This window comes from Salvelinus sp. IW2-2015, linkage group LG4q.1:29, assembly GCF_002910315.2.
Source record: "Salvelinus sp. IW2-2015 linkage group LG4q.1:29, ASM291031v2, whole genome shotgun sequence".
NCBI classification, from domain to species: Eukaryota; Metazoa; Chordata; class Actinopteri; order Salmoniformes; family Salmonidae; genus Salvelinus; species Salvelinus sp. IW2-2015.
The window spans coordinates 51,043,276-51,064,016 of NC_036842.1; the positions used below are offsets into that span (position 1 = coordinate 51,043,276).

Consider the following 20,741-nt stretch of genomic DNA (forward strand, 5'->3'; position numbering starts at 1 on the left):
ACACACACACACATCCCTGCTCAACCAAGGGGCTTTAACCTGTTACACAACATCCCTGTGCTTGCCACCCACGCACGTACGTGCTCACACAGAACAATTATTCTTCAAGGGATGTTTATTGCAAAGTGAAGGTGCCAAGGTGGCGCCCACTGAACCCACAGCGTGACTCTCCAAATGTACTGGGTGTCTGTCTGACAGAAGAGCAAACAGAGTACTACCTCTCCTCCTCTTTTCCTCTCCTCTCCCCTCTAGGTCAGTCCCAGAGGAGTAAAGGGGAGGGAGGGCACTGGGTAGTGATTGGGGTGCCACTGCCCATTAAGTGTTTGGGAACACATTATTACTTTCATTAAATGCTTCAACAAATCACTATGGGAGAATAACTCACGGGCGAGCGGCCTGGCCGGAGGGCAGTTTATACTAGTACTGAAACTAGTTTAAACTAAAAAGTCTTAGGCTACTGTTGCCGCCAGTGTAGAGACTAAGAAAGTGAAGCTTCGGATAAGTCACTGCCAATGTGCTTCACCAGTGTCTACACCTTGACGTTTATCACCCTCATATCATGGTGTTTCACAGGGGTGTGTCTCAATAGTGCTGCCTGGCATCCTTTCTTTTTCTCCTCTCAAAGCATAAGCAACATATTTTTCAAAGCAATGTGATGGATGCTAGTGCCTGCAGGACATGATTTCACTTGTCCAGATCTTTTCTATCAGTGGCGGAGGGGGAGAGAAGACAAGGATAGGACGCCAGTTTAGGTTATTGAGATGCACCCCTCCAACCAGAGCACAGGGTCCTGTTCAGTATGCACAAAACAAAAGAAAACGGGGTGAAATGAAGATAAGAAACGCTGGTTTTCATTTTCCATTGCGAAACAGGTGCCTTAATGAACATGAACCTGGGGTGTATTCATTCGACATCAAACAGAAGAAAACTGACTGAAACGGGGTTGGTGAGACCTGAACTCATTTTCATTTTCCATTGCAGAACGTGTTAAAACATTGGGCCCTCATGAACATYGCCCTGGTCTAAAAACTCTGGCACTGTCACAAGGAGAGCTTCTGTTTGCAATGATGCAGGTAATAGATATCTTACTAACACCTATTAATAAATACATCTTCTAATGACCTGAGCTGCTGTGGTATGACTGGATTACGTGCTTTGACATGTTGATGTAACCTAGTAGCCAGAGATTGAGGTAGTGTCTATATATAAACACATAGTAGTGCATCTGCATGGAGAGGTCCATTCAAAACCAAAATTCTCATCAGTCAACTGTAAAATCTCACACAACGTACAAGACTCAAAGATATCTTAACAGCAGGCCTGTTTACTGCAAAACACATCATGAGACTTTTTGCTCTTGCTTGCTTTTTGGGCAAGAGGACAATGCTATCTTGAAAACTTGAACGTGGGACTGTATAAAAAAATGGACTGATGAATATTTTTTTTGGGGGGGGGGCGAAATGCCCCTTTAAGTGTGTTGCAAAAATACATTTATTACTGAGATTTAACAACTTTCATTAAATAAATTCAAACTTACGTCCATTTTATAACATACATTTCTCTCTCCAACATCCTGGTGCGTTGCGAAATATGTATTACCTTACGTACATGTGCATGTCAACACAAATGAACCAGATGGATAACCAAACTAAGAGGAGACATTCTGCTTAGGTTGGAGTAATGAAATTGGCTACTGTAGTTACGAGGGGAGAGGGGAGCCCTCCATGGTCCACGGTTGTGAAGGGGAAACTTTCCCCATGGTACTGAATATACAGGTAACTGCCAAAACAAAGGTGTGGTTCATGAGTTAATTAAGCAATTAACATCCCATCATGCTTAGGGTCATGTATAAAAATGCCCAATTGCCCATTATTTTGGCTAACATTGGTGGAAGAGATCTGTGACTTTGAAACAGGGGTCTCAAAAGGAGCATAGGGGGTTTAAAGGGTGTGTCTCAGTCACCAGATTTCAACCCAATTGAACACTTATGGGGGATTCTGGAGCAGCACCTGAGATAGGGTTTTCCACCACCAAAACACCAATTGATGGAATTTCTTGTGGAAGAAAAGTGTCGCATCCCTCCAATAGAGTTCCAGACACTTGTAGAATGTATGCCAAGGCGCATTGAAGCTGTTCTCGCGGCTCATGGTGGCCCAACGCCCTATTAAGACGCTTTGTGTGTGTGTGGAGTGTTTCCTTTATTTTGGCAGCTACCTGTATCACCTTAGTGTGGGGCCATGACTCTCTCAGCATCAGGTCCAAGCTGTGATGTGTGTGAGGAGGACTGAGGCTAATTTATCTCTACATAAAACTTCACAGGCACTCAAATGGTACTTCTACATGCTGAGGGTGAGGTGATGGGTGTGATGGCTATACCCATGGAACCACTCGGCCGTTGAATAAGATATTATCTCGGTACGAGCTTACTCCAGGGCACACTGTTGGGTATGTGCCTTGATAATGCCTTATAAATGGCCTTGAAAATACCTGAAAATGAAATGAAGGCATTTCAAATGAAATGTAATGGCATGAAAAAAYAGGTTGCAAACAGAAGGCAGAACCGCTAACCAACGTGTTTCTCCTCCTTATACACGGTGATAATGAAAGTGAGAGATCTTTTCAAACGTCTGCAAGCTAAACATTTCACTACAGCCGCAATAATCTCTGCTAAATATGTGTATTTGACAATTTCTTTTAAATGTATGATTCTCTCGCTCTGTTTTTATTTACCAAACATTCAAAACAACAACTTCATCCTTTAGTGTTACAAAATAAACAGGGCTATATTTGGTCAACTTGGCCACTAGTTGTTCTTTCACATTTTATATAGCTGGGATGTTCTCTCAAACGGCTACAAACCAAGGGGTATTAAATTATGACTTGTAATTGTAAATAGAATACCTAATTAAACAAAATCTAAATGTGAAGCCAAAGAAATATTAACTGAAAAGGCAACCAGYTAGAAAGCCAAAACTCCATCTTCTCCTGATTAGCCTTCTCAAATAAATACATGTGGACAAATTATTCAAAATTATATTTTAACTTCATAAGGCCTTCAGAGAACTTGACCCCCGAGATTCCAGTCCACACAAACTATAGTTGTCAAACTAATCCGTTATGGGATATATTTAAGGCTAAATCTACTCCACATATTTAGTGAGCATAACTGTAAACGTTGACAACTCCTTCCAAATCTTGTCTGGTGGTTTTAAGCTTGTATTTTCCCCTGATGTCAACACTCATCTTCCTCACTATCCCATAAAGTGTATTTAACGATGTCCATCAAGGGTTGAGGTCATTTCCTCCTCCTCCGCCACACAATCTTCCATTACCASTCTTTATAGCAGTCCCACCCAGAGTGTTAAGTGTGAAGGTGTTTGTGAAGGACAGTGTGTTTAGTGTTGGGGTGGTAGTCCGGCCCTTGGTCTCGGTCCCTCAGGCTCTGGGTACATGGTGCGGAAGGTCAGGTTGATACGAGGCCCTCGGTCGTGGTACTCTTTGGCCACTGAATGCTGTCGAGGACAACAAAAGCATATAACAGTTCTGTGTATTAGAGAGACTTCACTGAACTGCGTTAGTCAAGTACCTCCACTACGTTGGTTTTTCCTGTTTTAACCACCGTCACTTTAAGGAGCCTTCCCATAGCGCAGTTAAGTCCAGAGACAAAACACATGCACAGCTCACACACTGTATACAACACAGACAGACAGTAACATCAGTCCTTTGTCCTACTGCTCCTTGGCCTTGTATCAGAGACCGGAGACTATTTCATTCTCTCTCCCTCACTTCCCTCTCACTCTCTTATACACACACACACAAKATGTCTTACTAGTGACTTGGCAGACAGTCACACTTCTCACCTCCAACTTCAACCAAAATCAGATACATTGTTCGTTGTATATCTAAAAACTGTCACCAGGGAACGAGTCTTGGCGAAGACAACCGCTCAGTCCGGATTTAGACGGGGGGAGAGTTATCGCAGCGGTTACACAACAAGATCTACGTCCCAGTCTAAATATTTAGTGTCCGTTTCAAACAGATGGGGAATTAACTAAGCACTGGGTGGTTTTGTGTGAAAAGCAGCTTGAGTAAGTGGGGGCAAGGTGGGGGCCAGACTAACTACGGCAATCCAATGTGTACTTTCCTGAATTCTCTGGGACGGGACTCCTGTCAGATGTTGCCATAAAACCCAGCTGACCTTTTTGGTCTGAATACGTTTCTCTCTCTTTCTCTTTAAATTAAGGAGTGGGTCTTTCAAGTGGCGCTTCTCTAGGGCCCAGTGTCGAGGCCAGGAAACTACGGGAACTGACTGTGGAGCGGGAGAACACGGGGTCCAGCAGGATTGGAAGACTCCACTGTCTGACAGGATAAATGGCTCCTACCGTCCTAGTGACGGAGACAGACGGTCCGGCGGTGTGATCCGACCCGAAGACACACACAATCATCCACATATACACCTATGATATCCACAGATGACCACAGCCACGTGCACACTCTCACACACACGTTGGACCCTGAGAGCAAATAAATTGCTATCGTTAAATCTGACGTCATTTTTCCTTCCTCGTGCTCCCTATCAATCCCTCGGTCTGGCTGTCAATCTGTCTGGGAACTCTCTTACTTTACATCACACAGCATTCTTTGTGTATAATAGAAAAACAGCATAAGCGTAACAGTCATAAATAAGTGCAGTTTGTTATGGGGGCTAGGGTTGTAAAACTGCAGACACTGTTCTATCGTTTCAGGTCACTGGAAGTGTAAGGAGGTAGTCTAGACACAAACACACCCTCTCTCTCTCTCTCTCTCTTAAGAAATCCTTGTCTGATAGAAAAGCTCAGAACGACAGAGACAGACATAATGTTCTTTACTTTAGAAAGTCTTTGCTGTTGTCTGATAACTCCTAACCCACTAGGACTAAAGCCTGTTATGACATACCATATGATTTGATAGCAACACGCTCACGTGGCTAGCACTAGCAGTCGGCTAACTGGGTTGTTGTTCCTGGCAAGGTCGATAAAASGTATGATTTTGAATACCAAAACACTTCTATTTGGCATAGATCAGTGTTTCTCTACCTTTTTGCGCCAGGGACAGGCAAGCTACAGTACCAGTCAAAAGCTTGGACACCTACTCATTCAAGGGTTTCTCTTTATTTTTTACTATTTTCTACATTGTATGAACTATAAAATAACACATATGGAATCATGTAGTAATCAAAAAAAAGTGTTAATCAAATCAAAATATATTATATTTGATATTCTTCAAAGTAGCCACCCTTTGGCCTTGGTGACAGCTTTGCAGACTTTTGGCATTCTCTCAGCCAGCTTCATGAGGTAGTCACCTGGAATGCATTTCAATTAACAAGTGTGCCTTGTTAAGTTTTTTTCCTTCTTAAGCCAATCAGTTGTGTTGTGACAAGGTAGGGGTGGTATACAGAAGACAGCCCTACTTGGTTAAAGACCAAGTCCATTTTATGGCAAGAACAGCTCAAATAAGCAAAGAGAAACGACAGTCCATCATTACTTTAAGACATGAGTCAGTCAATAAATGTCCAGAACTTTGAAAGTTTCTTCAAGTGCAGTCACAAAAACCATCAAGCGCTATCATGAAACTGGCTCTCATGAGGACCGCCACAGGAAAGGAAGACCCAGAGTTACCTCCGCTGCAGAGGATAAGTTCATTAGAGTTACCAGACTCAGAAATTGCAGCCCAAATAAATGCTTCACAGAGTTCAAGTAGGAGACACATCAACATCAACTGTGTGAATCAGGCCTTCATGGTCGAATTGCTGCAAAGAAACCACTACTAAAGGACACCAATAAGAAGAAGAGACTTGCTTGGGCCAASACACACGAGCAATGGACATTAGACAGGTGGAAATCTCTCCTTTGGTCTGGTGAGTCCAAATGTGAGATTTRTGGTTCCAACCGCCATGTCTTTGTGAGATGCAGAGTAGGTGAACGGATGATCTCAGCATGTGTGGTTCCCACCGTGAAGCATGTAGGAGGAGGTGTGATGGTGCTTTGCTGGTGAAACTGTCAGTGATTTATTTAGAATTCAAGGCACACTTAACCAGCATGGCTACCACAGCATTCTGCAGTGATACGCCATKCCATCTGGTTTGCGCTTAGTGGGACTATCATTTGTTTTCAACAGGACAATGACCCAACACACKTCCAGGCTGTGTAAGGGCTATTTGATCAAGAAGGAGAGTGATGGAGTACGTCATCAGATGACCTGGCCTCCAAAATCACCCGACCTCAATCCAATTGAGATGAGCTGGACTGCAGAGTGAAGGAAAAGCAGCCAACAAGTGCTCAGCATYTGMGYYKWCRRRRWKYASWRTTMMYYAAYKYRWWRASYMMWWYKMSMMMMWGAGAYWYRSKKYAGTGTGCAAAGCTGTCATCAAGGCAAAGGGTGGCTACTTTGAAGAATCTCAYATATAAAATATATTTTTATTTGTTTAACACTTTTTTGGTTACTACATAATTTCATGTGTTATTTCATAGTTTTGATATCGTCACTATTATTCTACAATGTAGAAAAAGGTAAAAATAAAGAAAAACCCTTTAATGAGTAGGTGTGTCCAAACTTATGACTGGTAGTGTACATGTTCGGTCAATCGTTCTTGGGGGACCATGATCTATGAATGAACATGAGCTTTATAGCTAGCTAACTCAATTTCCAATATGTATTTGTGAAATGTAAATTGTGAATAAGAAATATCCCTAATAATTATAAACTCACTTTTACATTCATGTGTGTACCTTGTCGACAAAATGTAATATATATATATATATCCAATAAAAAAAAAATCACTTTTGTTTTCTGTTTTTAAATGTTTTCCATTGTGTGCCCTAATGAACACGACCTGGTGTTGTTGGGGCGTGTCCCTGTGTTTGATTGGCCTGGCCTACCTGCCAGTCATCCTGTGAGGGACATACAAGTAAAAATAATGGAAACACTTGAGTAAATGAGGGATACAAAGTATATTGAAAGCAGTTGCTTTCACACAGGTGTGGTTCCTGAGTTATWTAAGCAATTTACATCCCATCATGCTTAGGGTCATGTATAAAAATGATGGGCAGGCCATTATTTTTGTCCACCATGGTTATCCCCACATAAGATGACAATGCTCCCATCCACCGGGCATGAGTGGTCACAATGGTTTGATGAGCARGAAAACAATGTTAACCATATGCCATGGCCGTCTCAGTCACCAGATCTCAACCCAATTTAACACTTATGGGAGATTCTGGAGRGGCGCCTGAGACAGCATTTTCCACCACCATCAACAAKACYRCAAATMATGGAATTTCTCGTGGTAGAATGGTGTCACATCCCTCCACTAGAGMACCAGACACTGTCAGTTCGTGGTGGCCCAACGCTCTATTAAGACACTATGTTAGTTTCCTTTATTTTGGCAGTTACCTGTAGATGGTGTTGTTAGGGTGTGTCCCTATATTTGATTAGCCGGGCTTACCTGCCAGTCATCCTGAGTGGCTCCTTCCATCATCAGGAGAGTGCCGTGAGTTAGAGGGATCCGCAGCCTCTCCACATACGTGTAGTCCCCGTCCTCCTCCTGACACACACGAGTACACAAATGTATACACACACATACTGAGTCTAGGGTACAAAACTAACACCACATATCACCTCTGTATACTTACACAACTAGCACAGTTCATCTACATTATGATGGATGAGTGTTACCACCTAGTTAGAAAGTAGCTGAGTATAAACACMGATGTACCCACATGAAAAACGGTATACTACAGTAAATACTAACAGTATTAACTGTATTGTCTTTGCGGGCTAAAGACTTAAGTRCGCAAAAATACTACAGTTAATACTGTTAGTATTCTGTAGTATTTACAGTTAACTATATTGTAAATACTGTAGTAAAAGAAAACTGTATTATATACTAAAGTAATTAATGTAGTGCTTTTACGGATTGTAGCGGATTGTAGTATACTGTAGTATTTACTATAGTGTTCTTGTTTTATTATCTTTGACATTGAAGTGCAGGCTTTCTCCTTGAGGAAACCTCCTGGAGAAATAGTAAAAGAGCAAATGTTTCATAACTTGTAGGTAGGACTGGGGTCTGAGCGTCTGTTCTTTACTATAACTTGTAGGGAACACAATATATGGTCTATACTTGGCATGTTGGTTTCTCAATTATGGGTGGCACAAATTGGGATATGCGGGAGGGGAATGGGCAGGGTACCTTATATGCAAATTAAATACTGTAGTATTTACTATAGTTKAAAAAGGGTCGTGATTTGKGGACATTACTCAAGTACATCATACTTGAGTAAAAGTAAAGATAACTTAACAGAAAATGTKCTCAAGTAAAAGTCACCCAGTAAAATACTACTTYAGTAWYWWWAAYWKRWWYMWRTTWWWRWTACTRAAGTACAAAAAGTAAATGTAATTGCTAAAATATACTTAAGTATCAAAAGTAAAAGTATAAATCTTTCAAATTACCTATATTAAGCAAACAAGACGGCACCATTTACTTTTTTTAAATGTGAATTTACGGACAGCTAGTGGCACACTAACATGCTGACCAAACCAGACGTGCGCCCTCGTGCACCATCGCGTGCACGTTGATTTTCTTCACCCACACCAGAAGCGATCAGAACACACAGGTTGAAATATCAAAAACTTTGAACCAATTATACTAATTTGGGGACAGGTCAAAAAGCAATAAACATTTATGGCAATTTAGCTAGCTAGCTTGCTGTTGCTAGCTAATTTCTCCTGTTATATAAACATTGGGTTGTTATTTGACCTGAAATGAACAAGGTCCTCTACTCCGACAATTAATCCACAGATAAAACGGGAAACCGAATTAGTTTCTCGTCATCTCTCCTCCTTCCTTCAGGCTTCTTTTTCTTCTTTGGACTTTATATGGCGGTTGGCAACCAAATTTACAGGTTACACATCAGTGCCTGGCCACGCAGACGCTCGCTGAGGCGCACGAGCAGTGGGAGTGCAATGATTGAATAACATGTATGCGTAAATGTATTTTGCAACGCTCGCGTATGGTCAGCATGTAACACTCAGACATAATTTACAAATGAAGCATGTGTGTTTAGTGAGTCCACCAGATCATCAGTTGGGATGACCAGGGATATTCTCTTGATAAGTGTGTGAATTAGACCATTTTCCTGTCCTGCTAAGCATTCAAAACGTAACGAGTACTTTTGGGTGTCAGGGAAAATGTATGGAGTAAAAAGTACATTATTTATTTAGGAATTTAGTGAAGTAAAAGTAGTCAAATATAAATATTAAAGTACAGATACCCTAAAAAAACGACTTAAGCAGTACTTTAAAGTATTTTTACTTATGTGCTTTACACCACTAATAATATTACACTAAAACTGTAGTATTATATAGTAAACTGTAGTATTTTTTTCATTTGGGTAATAACATTGTATGAACAAGACTATGGCTAACTGCCCAGATTTAGGCCAAAGTAATCTATGGCAAACTACTATCATAGAGGTTTCTTCCTGGTTCAAAACAGGGCATGGGTGGTGGGCGTAGCAATGAGCGTGGTTTGCACAGCAAAACATTTTTGAGAGCATTTTAGAGGCACCCATCATGGTGGTGTAGAGACATTTGTGCATWMTTATGGCAATTTCCTGCAATTCTACACATTTCTCCATGAAGCAGAAAAGATTTTTGCAGTTTAAAGCTAATTTCCTGCAATTCTACACATCTTACATTTAAAGCTATGCATTTGCCATGGCTAATAGCATGTTATTTTGCTCAAACATAAAATGAATACMGCTAAATAGTTTAGGGCATTTTTTGTTCTCTGTGACTGTCTAGTTTTTATTTTGGTAATTGTGAGTTCTCAAAGATTATATTACTTAAAAAATATATATAGGTTCATTATCTTTTATAGATAATTTATATSTATTTTTAYTCGTTTAAGTTTACACTGAAAGRGTTTTTCCATCCCCCACAAAAATAAATAAATACAAATGTTTTCTTTTTTGACACTGTTTGGACTAAGGCAACCCGAAAAAAAGACTTGGGCAGCCTGCCCAAGGATGGAAATGGCAGAAAAATCACTGCTCATACGTTAACCCCTGTGAGTACTTTCCATTTCCATAGGGGGTACTTGGGAAGACCCATAGGAACATAGGCCTACTGGTAAAATCAACATATGAGGTATTTCGGGGGTACTCCAAACATAGCGAAACCTCATCCCTACACGATTGCAACCCGTCCCTCCATCTCTCCTCCAGTCTAACAGAAGTTGACTGCTTGTGGAGGCTGAACATTCATGTCCACCAGGCTGAGGGAGGCAATGGTGGGCCTTATATCCCCTGTCTCTCCCTTCCCTCCCTCTCCCCCCACCCTCATGTCTCCCAGGCTGAGTGAGGCGATGGTGGGCCTTATATCCCCTGTCTCTCCCTTCCCTCCCTCTCCCCCCACCCTCATGTCTCCCAGGCTGAGTGAGGCGATGGTGGACCTTATATCCCCTGTCTCTCATCTCTATCTCCCTCTCCCCCATGATCCCAGTCTTACCGGTGCAGGCTGCTTGCGGAGGCTGAACACCCTTATGTCTCCCAGGCTGAGGGAGGCGATGGTGGGCCGGGTGCCCAGCGCGACCTCATCGTCACTGTGCCAGCCGATGCTGTCTTTGCAGTTCCTATACAGGTTACACATCAGCGAGTTGAAACGGTGGCCACTCGCCTTCTCTACGGCGCAGCGCAGGGTGACCAGCAGCGGGTGCCACTGAGAGAGAGGGCGAGAAGGGCGAAGAGGGAGAAAGAGGTTATGCGCCGCGGCTCATTTTAAATGTTAATAGTGCTCTTTTCTTTTAACAGTGTTTCACCATGTTCACTGATTATTTATATGCTTAGCATTTCTTAGGGAGGTAGTAGGGGATAGGGAATAAGTATATAGATAAGCTGCTGTTGTGTGAGCAGTACTAGTGTACACATTGGCAGAGGAGGAGAGTAAAAGGAGGAACAAGAAGAGTGAGGTAGAGCGAACGCAAGAGTCCGAGAGAAATGGTCAAGAGCAAAAGTGGTTGAGGTAAAGGGGAAACACATGAGGAAATGGTCAAATCTCTTTTACAAGCAGGCACAACGCTCATTCAATTCAGCTCCACTTTTACCGTCATGCAGCAACAGGTGCAGATATACCATACCTGTGCGTTGGCCTCCAGAGTAGAGTGGGCGTATGTGTATGGCAGTTCTCCATACCAGCAGGTTAACCTGGGCTCCTCATAGGCCTCACCTATACAACACAGTGACAATACAGTTACACTGCATGAATAACCTGTGTTCTTGAATAGACCCTAGTGATAGAAGCACATTTTCTGTACATACGGAGGTGCAGGCGCGCACACACACACACACACAATCACTTACTGTTGTGCATGCACATTGCACAGACACAAATGAGTTGATTCAATAGAGCTGGGCGGGCAGGGCCAAGTGAAACATCTCTAAATTGGTACTGTATTTGTGTCAAGGCAATTTGACAAAAATGAGAAATCATGACTAGTTGGAGCTCTGTCAGGGACAATAATAAATAGTGTAGTGATAAAGTTTAATACATATGGAGAGTAAACAACAAAACAGTGTATTTTCAGGTCCCAGTAATGTCATAGTAAATGGTGATGTATACTTAAATATATACAGCACCAGTCAAAAATTGACACCTTCTCATTCCAGGGTTTTCCCTTATTTTTACTATTTTCTAGTAAAGACATCAAACCAATAAAATATCACATATGGAATCATGTAGTAACCAAAAAAAGTGTTAAACAAAGCAAAATATATTTTATATATTTGAGATTCTTCAAAGTAGCCACCCTTTGCCTTGATGACAGCTTTGCACACTCTTGGCATTCTCTCAACCAGCTTCATGAGGTAGTCACATGGAATGCATTTCAATTAATAGGTTTGCCTTAACTTAATTTGTGGAATTTCTTTCCTTCTTAATGCATTTAAGCCAATCAGTTGTGTTGTGACAAGAAGACAGAAGACCTATGTGGTAAATGACCAGGTCTATAGTATGGCAAGAACAGCTCAAATAAGCAAAGAGAAACGACAGTCCATCATTAGTTTAAGATATTAAGGTCAGTCAATGTGGAAAATTTGAACTTTTCTTCAAGCGCAGTCGCAAAAAACATCAAGCGCTATGATGAAACTCTCTCTCATGAGGACCGCCACAGGAAAGGAAGACCCAGAGTTACCTCTAATGAACTTATCCTATGCAGCAGAGTTAACTGCATCTTAGATTACAGCCCAAATATATGCTTCACATAGTTCAAGTAATAGACACATTTCAAAATCAACTGTTCAGAGGAGAARGCGTGAATCAGGCCTTCATGGTCYAATTGCTGCAAAGAAACCACTACTAAAGGACACCAATAATAAGAAGAGACTTGCTTGGGCCAAGAAACACGAGCAATGGACATTAGACAGGTGGAAATCTRTCCTTTGGTCTGGTGAGTCCAAATTTGAGATTTTTGGTTCCAACCGCCATGTCTTRGTGAGATGCAGAGTAGATGAACGGATGATCTCTGCATGTGTGRTTCCCAAAGTGAAGCATGGAGGAGGTGGTGTGATGGTTTTGGGGTTGTTTGCTGGTGACACTGTCAGTGATTTATTTAGAATTCAAGCCACACTTAACCATCATGGCTACCACAGCATTCTGCAYTGATACACCATCCCATCTGGTTTGCGCTTAGTGGGACTATCATTGTTTTTCAACAGGACAATGACCCCAAAAACACCTCCAGGCTGTGTAAGGGTTATTTGACGTAGACTCCACAATCACCCGACCTCAACAACTGAGATGGTTTGGGATGAGTTGGACCACAGAGTGAAGGAAAAGCAGCCAACAAGTGCTCAGCATACGTGGGAACTCCTTCAAGACTGTTGGAAAAGCATTCCTCGTGAAGCTGGTTGAGAGAATGCCAAGTGTGCAAAGCTGTCATCAAGGCAAAGGGTAAATAAAATATATTGTGCTTTGTTTAACACTTTTTTGGTTACTACATGATTCCATATGTTGTTTCATCGTTTTGATTTCTTCACTATTATTCTACAATGTAGAAAATAGTCCAAATAAAGAAAAAATCTTGAATGAGTAGGTGTCCAAACTTTTGACTGATACTGTGTGTGTGTGTATATATATATATATATATATATATATGTATATATATATATATATATATATATATAGAAAGCATTTAATCATAAGTTGTACTTGATTTCTTGAGAAATGACCAAAAAACATAATTTGCATCCATATTTGGCAGTGTGTGGGCTAAGTAATGTGGTCATTGTTCTAAGTGCCTTCCACTGCTTTGTTTCACTCCAAGGGCGACATTTTCATGGTGCAAAAGATAAACTATTTTGTGCCATGAAACAGTCACCCCAAATGTGGCAAACCTGCAGTTCCCAGGTCATCTTTATAAAACCTTGCTCCATCGCTCTTTTCTATGGAAGCAAGCACTAATACATTTCTCACAGAGCTCCATTTGGGCATTTCGTAAAAGAAAACAGTCACAAAGCCAAAACGTTGTCCCACTGGTCCTCGAGTTGAGACTTCACAGTTCATACATTAGGCCCAAAGCAAATATTTAGACATGACTTCATTTATTATAGCTAAAAACAAAACCTTTCACTGTACCCATAAAAAAAGATGATATCAGGACAAGGATAAACAAAACTCTAGTCAGTCATGGGCTGCTTCCCAAATGGCACCCTATTCCGTTCACAGTGCACTACTTTTGACCAGGGCCCATATGGGTCCAGTAGCAGTGCGTGGGTAAAAACATTTGGGAAGCCAAGCCAGGAAAAAAGCCATATTACAACCGGTGTGTTGTGATAATTGCGTTGTTTGCTCTATTACCCGTTAGTTTATACACCACCGTGATATATATGCTGAACAAAAATATGAATCCAACTTGCAACAATTTCAATGATTTTACTGAGTTACAATTCATACAAAAAAAATSAATACATTAGGCCCTAATCTATGGATTTCACATGACTGGTCAGGGGGCATGCCAATTGCATGCTCCCTCAAAACTTGAGACATCTGTGGCATTGTGTTGTGTGACAAAATTGCACATTTTAGAGTGGCCTTTTATTGTCCCCAGRACAAGGTGRGCCGGTGTAATGATCATGCTGTTCAATCCGCTTCTTGATATGCAACACCTGTCAGGTGGTTGGATTATCTTGGCAAAGGAGAAATGCTCACTAACAGGGATGTTATCACATTTGTGCACAACATTTTTGAGAAATAAGCTTTTGGGACCTTTTATTATATTTTATTTCAGCTCATGAAACATGGGACCAAACTTTACATGTTACATTTATATTTTTGTTCAGTATAAGTGTAACCGGTGTAAAATGGCTAACTAGTTAGCAGTGCGCCCAAGTAGCGTTTCAATTGGTGACGTTACTCGCTCTGAGTCCTTGAAGTAGCTGTTTCTCTTGCTCTGCAAGGACCGCGGCTTTGTGGAGCGATAGGTAACGATGCTTCGTGGGAGGCAGTTAATGATGTGTGCAAATGGTCCCTGGTTCAAGCCCAGGCTGMGGCGAGGAGCGGGACGGAAGCAACATTGTTACATAAGGACGAGACAACTAGAAGACAGTCACAGTAGGCAGAATAAATTCAACCACATGTTTGTTTCATCAAAAAACCTGAGAGCAACATCTATCCGGTGAAGTCCACAAAGCAAATATTGAATGTAACAAACAGTTACATGACCTACAGCATGGTCAAGCAATTTAATGTTTCCAACATTTTCGGACTACTAAACAACTATTGATTTAGAACCATTGCAGAATTACTGCAAGTCACAAAAAAACAGGAGCTTCTGCCGCCAACATCATTCCCTCACCATTTCAACATCATCAAATCACCTATGCTTAGTCTAATACCGTGACAACTTAAAGATATCATAAACAAATTTTGTCCAATCAACTTAAGCTAATTATCATGTGGCTGTCCATAACACTGATTTCAAATTAAATCTGTGTGCATGCGTGTGTGTGTGTGTGTGTGTGTATGCATTCAAGTAGAAAAAAACATGTCACCCTACTTGAAGACTGAGGAATGCCAATGCCATCGTCCTTTGTTTCAAGTTAGCAAAACGGTCTATGACTCCGTATAGAGTAGCCTACGCGCGTTTTGTTTTTGTTGTCCTAGACTACGCTACCTYGCTAAAAGGCTTGCTTACTTTCATCGGTAACGATGAGCCAGCTAGTTAATGTAAGCCTACAATGTACATCTAGCTACATATTGAACTTCCATCCTCTCAGGGTAGGGGCACAATGTATGAATTTAAGGTTGGATCAAAATTGCCGTTACAATCATTGGCCGGTACACCAAGTCCACAAGTCCAAATCCCTATCTCCATCCACGGCTAATTTACGAAAGTACCGATTTTAGCTAGCTAGCTAGCCACCGGAGGACGACACAACGAGATGCAACAATTCACATTGTTTCTGTCAATGACGTTTTGCTTTTGATGTGATTGGTGTGAAGCCAAATCCGAACTGGCTTCCCTTGACACTTTCTTTTGGTGCACTCAGTTTGGAGCTCACTCAATTCAGCTCAACGCTGATTGGCTTTTCTTTTATATTTATATTTTTTTTTATCAAGGGAGGCCAAATGCTCACTGGCTTCCATTGCTATTGAATTTAAAGCTTTGGGCAGCAACAATGTCATACTCTTTTTGACCAGACAGCATCAGATAGATGGACTACACATACTGAGACAGAGGGGCGCCGTTTCGCTCACTGATGTTTTCTCCGGTGAGATGCATTCAGCCACTTGCGAATTAAAGAACAATTATGAAACACAGAGCGACTTAATAAATTATTTTATACATTCTTTCTTGGTAAAAATTTGGGGGAAAGCCTGGCTTCCCTTGGCATCCTAGCAAAAAGGCTTGCAGATGGCAATAGAGTCATTTCCATCTTACCATCCAAAATCATTGTATTTCTGCCGGCAATAAACTCGTATCCCCGTGAACCAATTCGTACCTAAAACATTTCCTCCTTAACTAGATTTAATYGCGAGAAGGCAGTTAACAAACAGGGAAAATATGCATAACTTTCTTTATGAAACACAATTTTCCACCACCATGCTAAAGTGGCTAATGCCTAGGAATGCTAGTCCCGGATGTTGCTTWTCGCGTTCAGCCAATCAAGTTGCAGCAGTCCGTTGTTCACCCCTGGCTGTACACAGGGTGCAACATCGGGATGTAGCATTAACCACTAGCAAGGCGGCGGAAAATTGTGTTTCATAAAGAAAGTATGCATATTTTCCAAATTCTTCTCGCCATTAACTCTAGTTAAGGAGGAAATCAACACCTTGGCAGCCTGAATGGAGAATGTTTTAGGATACGAATGTATTGCCAGCTGCATACAATGTGTTTGGATGGTAAGACAAAACCATCAATACCAGATCAATATCGCCATCTGCCAYGCTTTGGATTATTGGCATCCATGAATACACGCCACTTTAAGGCTCTGGTCAAAAGTAGTGCACTCTTTAGTGAATAGGGCGCTATTTGGAACACAACTTTAGTCATGTAGAGCCTATTTAGAGTCTTGCTTGAGTAGGAAAAAGTGAGTCAATGTGCAGCAAGGCTATAAAGAGGAGTGGGTGTATGTGTGTAGTATGTGTGTGCATATAGAGTGTGTGTGTGTGTAGCAGTAGCACCCCCTCCTCTATTTCCTCTTGAACCGAGATGTCACAATTGACTCGTGTTGACACAATGTGAGGGGCAGCGGCTGMGCCATGTTCTTCCTACATATGCTTGTTGGGCTTAATGGTTTTGAGTCATGCGCCTCCTTCGTGTTGTTGTCGTCTGCTACTGTGTCTTGCTCAATGATGGAACGTGGCTGGATTCAATCCAACAGAGAGACCAATGGGAAATCTGATGCAACTTCATTCAAGGCTGGGTTCCAATTCCACTTAAATGYTCTTTCCTTGTCTCTTTTCCTTCRGTGACCTATGGTTGGAGAAGACTTGTCCTGATCCAGTCCTTCCGTCATGTGGTCAAAATGGGAAGGAACGGTGGGTAAAGGAGGCTATGTAGATAGCTATGGTTTTGGTAGGGCAATGATTAGCATGTTAGCTTGAGAATAGGAATTGTTGTTGAGATTGAATCCCGGGTCAGCTGTACAGGGATGGTCGATCTTACATTGGTACCAAACGTTCCAMGACAATAACATTCTAATTGGGAGAAACTTCCAATGCCAACATGGCACCCATAAAAAAATGTTTTCAGTTTGCTCACGTCTATAGGCTGTGTGTACAGTATTGCTCTGTGGTCTATCCTTGGAGACATGATTGTCGACCTACCCTGTCTGTAGTTAGTCTTTTGAGACCAAGGCAGCTCTGCTAGCAGTTTACTGAAGGCCCAGTCAGCCTCCTCTGGTGGTAGGAACCCATGGATCAGCCTCAGTCTGAGGGGGGGGGGGTAGAGAATTGTTGAATGGGGAAGCAGACTGGTTAAGTGGGTGGAAGGCAGTAGCTGACAGAGATTCTGGGTTGTGTTCAGTAGACACAAATGGAAGGAAACAGTTTGAAATGGAGAGGAAAAAAATGAAGAAAAGCACAATTTAATTTTCCATTGTGAAACGTTTTGCTACGGTGTTCCCCTAATGAACAGGACCCTGTTGTCATTTATATGGTTGATCCAATGTCTATTGGACCTCCTTATGCATTAGATTTGAACTCACCTTGACACTCCTGATGGACAATGGCTGATCTCATAATCACCCCCCATTCTGAGGAACAGGAAAGGGTGCATGTGTAAAGAATTGTTGTTATACTTCCACTAGGCGTAACCATTTTTCATTTGGGTTGTTTAAATGACGGAGTAGAGAAGATGACTGTTTGATCAAGTTACTCACTCTATCACCTTCTCCGTAGGGACATCTCTGACTGGCTGAGCAAGGGAAAGAAAGGAGAGAGAAAGAAAGAAAGAAAGAAAGAAGGGAAACTTTTTAGTTGATCCTTGTCAGCCCAAGGCTGATTTAATCTGTCGTCAATGGCGACACCTCAATCAAAAACTTCTCTCGGAAAAGATCTATTAATAACACAATAAAGTCCAGTACTTTTTATTTTATTTTTTACCTTAGCAGGCTGTTGATACTCAAACATCCGCTGTCCCACTCCCCAACCTGCAGGTGGTGGATTGGCACTTGGTATCACGACAGTGCTGGAATTGGGAATTGCTCCTGCCAAAYAAAATGTATATGCCTCCATATGACCATTTAAAAACATGCATATTACCATGGATGGAACTTCTCAAAATTACAGTAGGAGTTGGACTTGTTTTCACAAAGTGTCTCAGAGTAGGAGAGCCGCCCCACCACCCATATAATCTTTCTTAATCATTAACATCTGAAAGGTAAAACTGATCCTAGACCAGCCTATACTGAATCGCTTTGTGAATATGGGCCCTGGTCTAATTTAGTCTGCATGACAGAGAGAAAACCTGTTGGWCGTGGTTGTTTGGGCAGTGGTTTGGCCCAAGAGCCCTGGACCCTTGCACGCTGACGTTTATCCGACATCACATCTAGAGGAGGACCACGATTGGAGGTCTGAAACTGGTTGAAACYAGCAGTCACATTTAGTTCGCATATACTGCCACCCAGAGGCCAACTTTGTGTAATAACATCAAACTGCATGTTCTCTCTGAAGCTAGCAAGCTGGTTGTGCTTAAATGCATTTCAAAAGCCATGTAGAATTCTGTAACAATAACACAATTTATAATAAAAATGCAGAGCATAAATGGCATGATTTTATCAGCCACCAAGCTGACGTTACAAGATAGCAAGCTAAGCGAATAGCATGGTGGCCACCCATTTGGAGTCCATAGCTTGCTAACGTTACTTATAGCGCTAACTTACAGCTTGAGTGAAATGCATCACTAGATCAGTACATGGACTATGAACGTCTCCAACATATTTTGGTATTAAATATCATCTTCTTGCTTGTTGTTACTTACCAACAGGATTAGAACAAATTAAAAGCTAGCTATCCACATATCAAATTTGACAGCTCTATCCTGTGTTACTTGAAAAAAATCCCCCTGAAACTTCAACAAAATGTAAGGGTTCCTATTTAGTTATGCAATCCTAAACGGTCCAACAACTTTACAGTGTAGTACCAAAAAAAGTATTATTATCTATTTCAAGCTACAAATGTTATATCATAAATATCACATGTATATATTAGTGCAAATTTAACCCCATGTCATCAACCTTTTCCCCATCTAAATGTGACATTGCGAGGCTGTTGCTCAGTAGGAAGGTTCATATGTCCATCAGATAATGAAATGTCCCACTTGAATGCCTGACTTGAACTAAAATATGTGCCGGTGCTCAATTTGGGTGTCAGTACTGTTTATATTTAGGTAAAGGAGCTCCATTATACTTTATAGATAATATTCTATAAGAGGATCAGGAGCTCAAGCAGTAGAAGGTTTTAGGTGCCGGTACTCAGCTCCATTGAGCTCCTGCCCAAGTCAAGCACTGCCCAGATGTCTCTCCAATCTGTCTCCACTCAGATCTCAGGTTTCGCTGAGCTTATTGACTTCAAATCAGATCAAATTGTATTTGTGACATGCTTCGTAAACAACAGGTGTAGACTAACAGTGAAATGCTTACTTACGGGCCCTTCCCAATAATTCAGATGAAACAAAAATTTAAATAGTATAAAAATTGAAAAATAATAACACAAGGAATAAATACACAATGAGTAACTATAACCTGGCTATATACACGGGGTACCGGTACCGAGTGATGTGATTGTCTCTCGGGTACCTGAATACCCAGAGGTTTACTCTGAGTAACCAGAAAGCTATGCGGGTACAAAGACCTAATCAAATTCAATAGCTCGGCAGCGAAAATAAAAAGTCTATTTGAATTTTCCCCACAAAAATATTGGCCCACCTCCTTTTTCTGTTTGGATGTTGTAGGTAGTGGAAGCTTACAGAATGGAAAGGAATGTCTTTGTCTAATTTTCATACAATGTTTTTATTTAATTAATATTATTTAATGCATCTGCCTACCAATTGTTTAGTGTAACGCGTTATTTCATTTGTATATTATAGTGTTGACTCATTTGTTTTAAACTAAAGCAATAAAAAGTGGGYAAAAAACACATCCAATCTGTCACGGCAAGGTTATTGAAATGCTCAGAACGTCAACTGAATATTTAATTGTTGATTCCCCCACCCTTTTTTATTTATGAAATACTTTTGGGTCAGGAAACTTCACTTTTCCACAAATCCTTTTGGCTTGTTTCTTATTTTACTGGAGGAGCCTTTTAAATGAAACATTTTTGGGAACCTCTTCCCCATCAGAGTCATAAAGACAACTAGGCAAGCTACCCTGCTGCCTTAAAAGCAGCACGATCAGCCTTCCTCTCTGCCATGATTGACAGTAACAAAGGTAACTCCAGAACCCTGTTCTATACCATCAACCGCCTTTTCAACCCTGCAAACTCATGCTCTCCTGCAGCCTCATCTTTGCAGTGCAATTGTGTCTCAGATTTCTTCAATAAAAAATTGACACCATCAGTCACACGCAGCGCCCCGCAGGGGTCAGCCCTGGAGCCTATCTTGTTTTTAATTTACATGCAATGCTCCCTCTCYGGCAAATCCTCAGAGATTATAACATCAACTTTCACTGCTACGTTGACGATATCCAGGTTTAAATTAACAGCAAACC

At 41.3% G+C, this 20,741-nt stretch overlaps 1 protein-coding gene and 1 non-coding gene across 2 annotated transcripts; both read right to left on the reverse strand.

The window, feature by feature from the left end:
* Positions 1 to 2,703: 2,703 nt before the first annotated feature.
* Positions 2,704 to 19,100, reverse strand: alkbh3 (alkB homolog 3, alpha-ketoglutarate dependent dioxygenase). The gene is made up of 10 exons (XM_023984936.2): positions 19,016 to 19,100; positions 18,503 to 18,614; positions 18,139 to 18,242; positions 17,916 to 17,950; positions 17,742 to 17,789; positions 17,362 to 17,465; positions 11,174 to 11,262; positions 10,546 to 10,755; positions 7,484 to 7,582; positions 2,704 to 3,512 (listed from the first exon to the last, which is right to left on the reverse strand). Exons 2-10 carry the CDS (start codon positions 18,576 to 18,578, stop codon positions 3,396 to 3,398), a joined length of 882 nt encoding a protein of 293 aa, XP_023840704.1. The 5' UTR covers positions 18,579 to 18,614; positions 19,016 to 19,100; the 3' UTR covers positions 2,704 to 3,395.
* On the reverse strand, positions 8,025 to 8,079 carry LOC111962907 (U7 small nuclear RNA). The gene has a single exon (XR_002877192.1). It is a non-coding gene; the product is annotated as a U7 small nuclear RNA (small nuclear RNA).
* Positions 19,101 to 20,741: the final 1,641 nt, after the last annotated feature.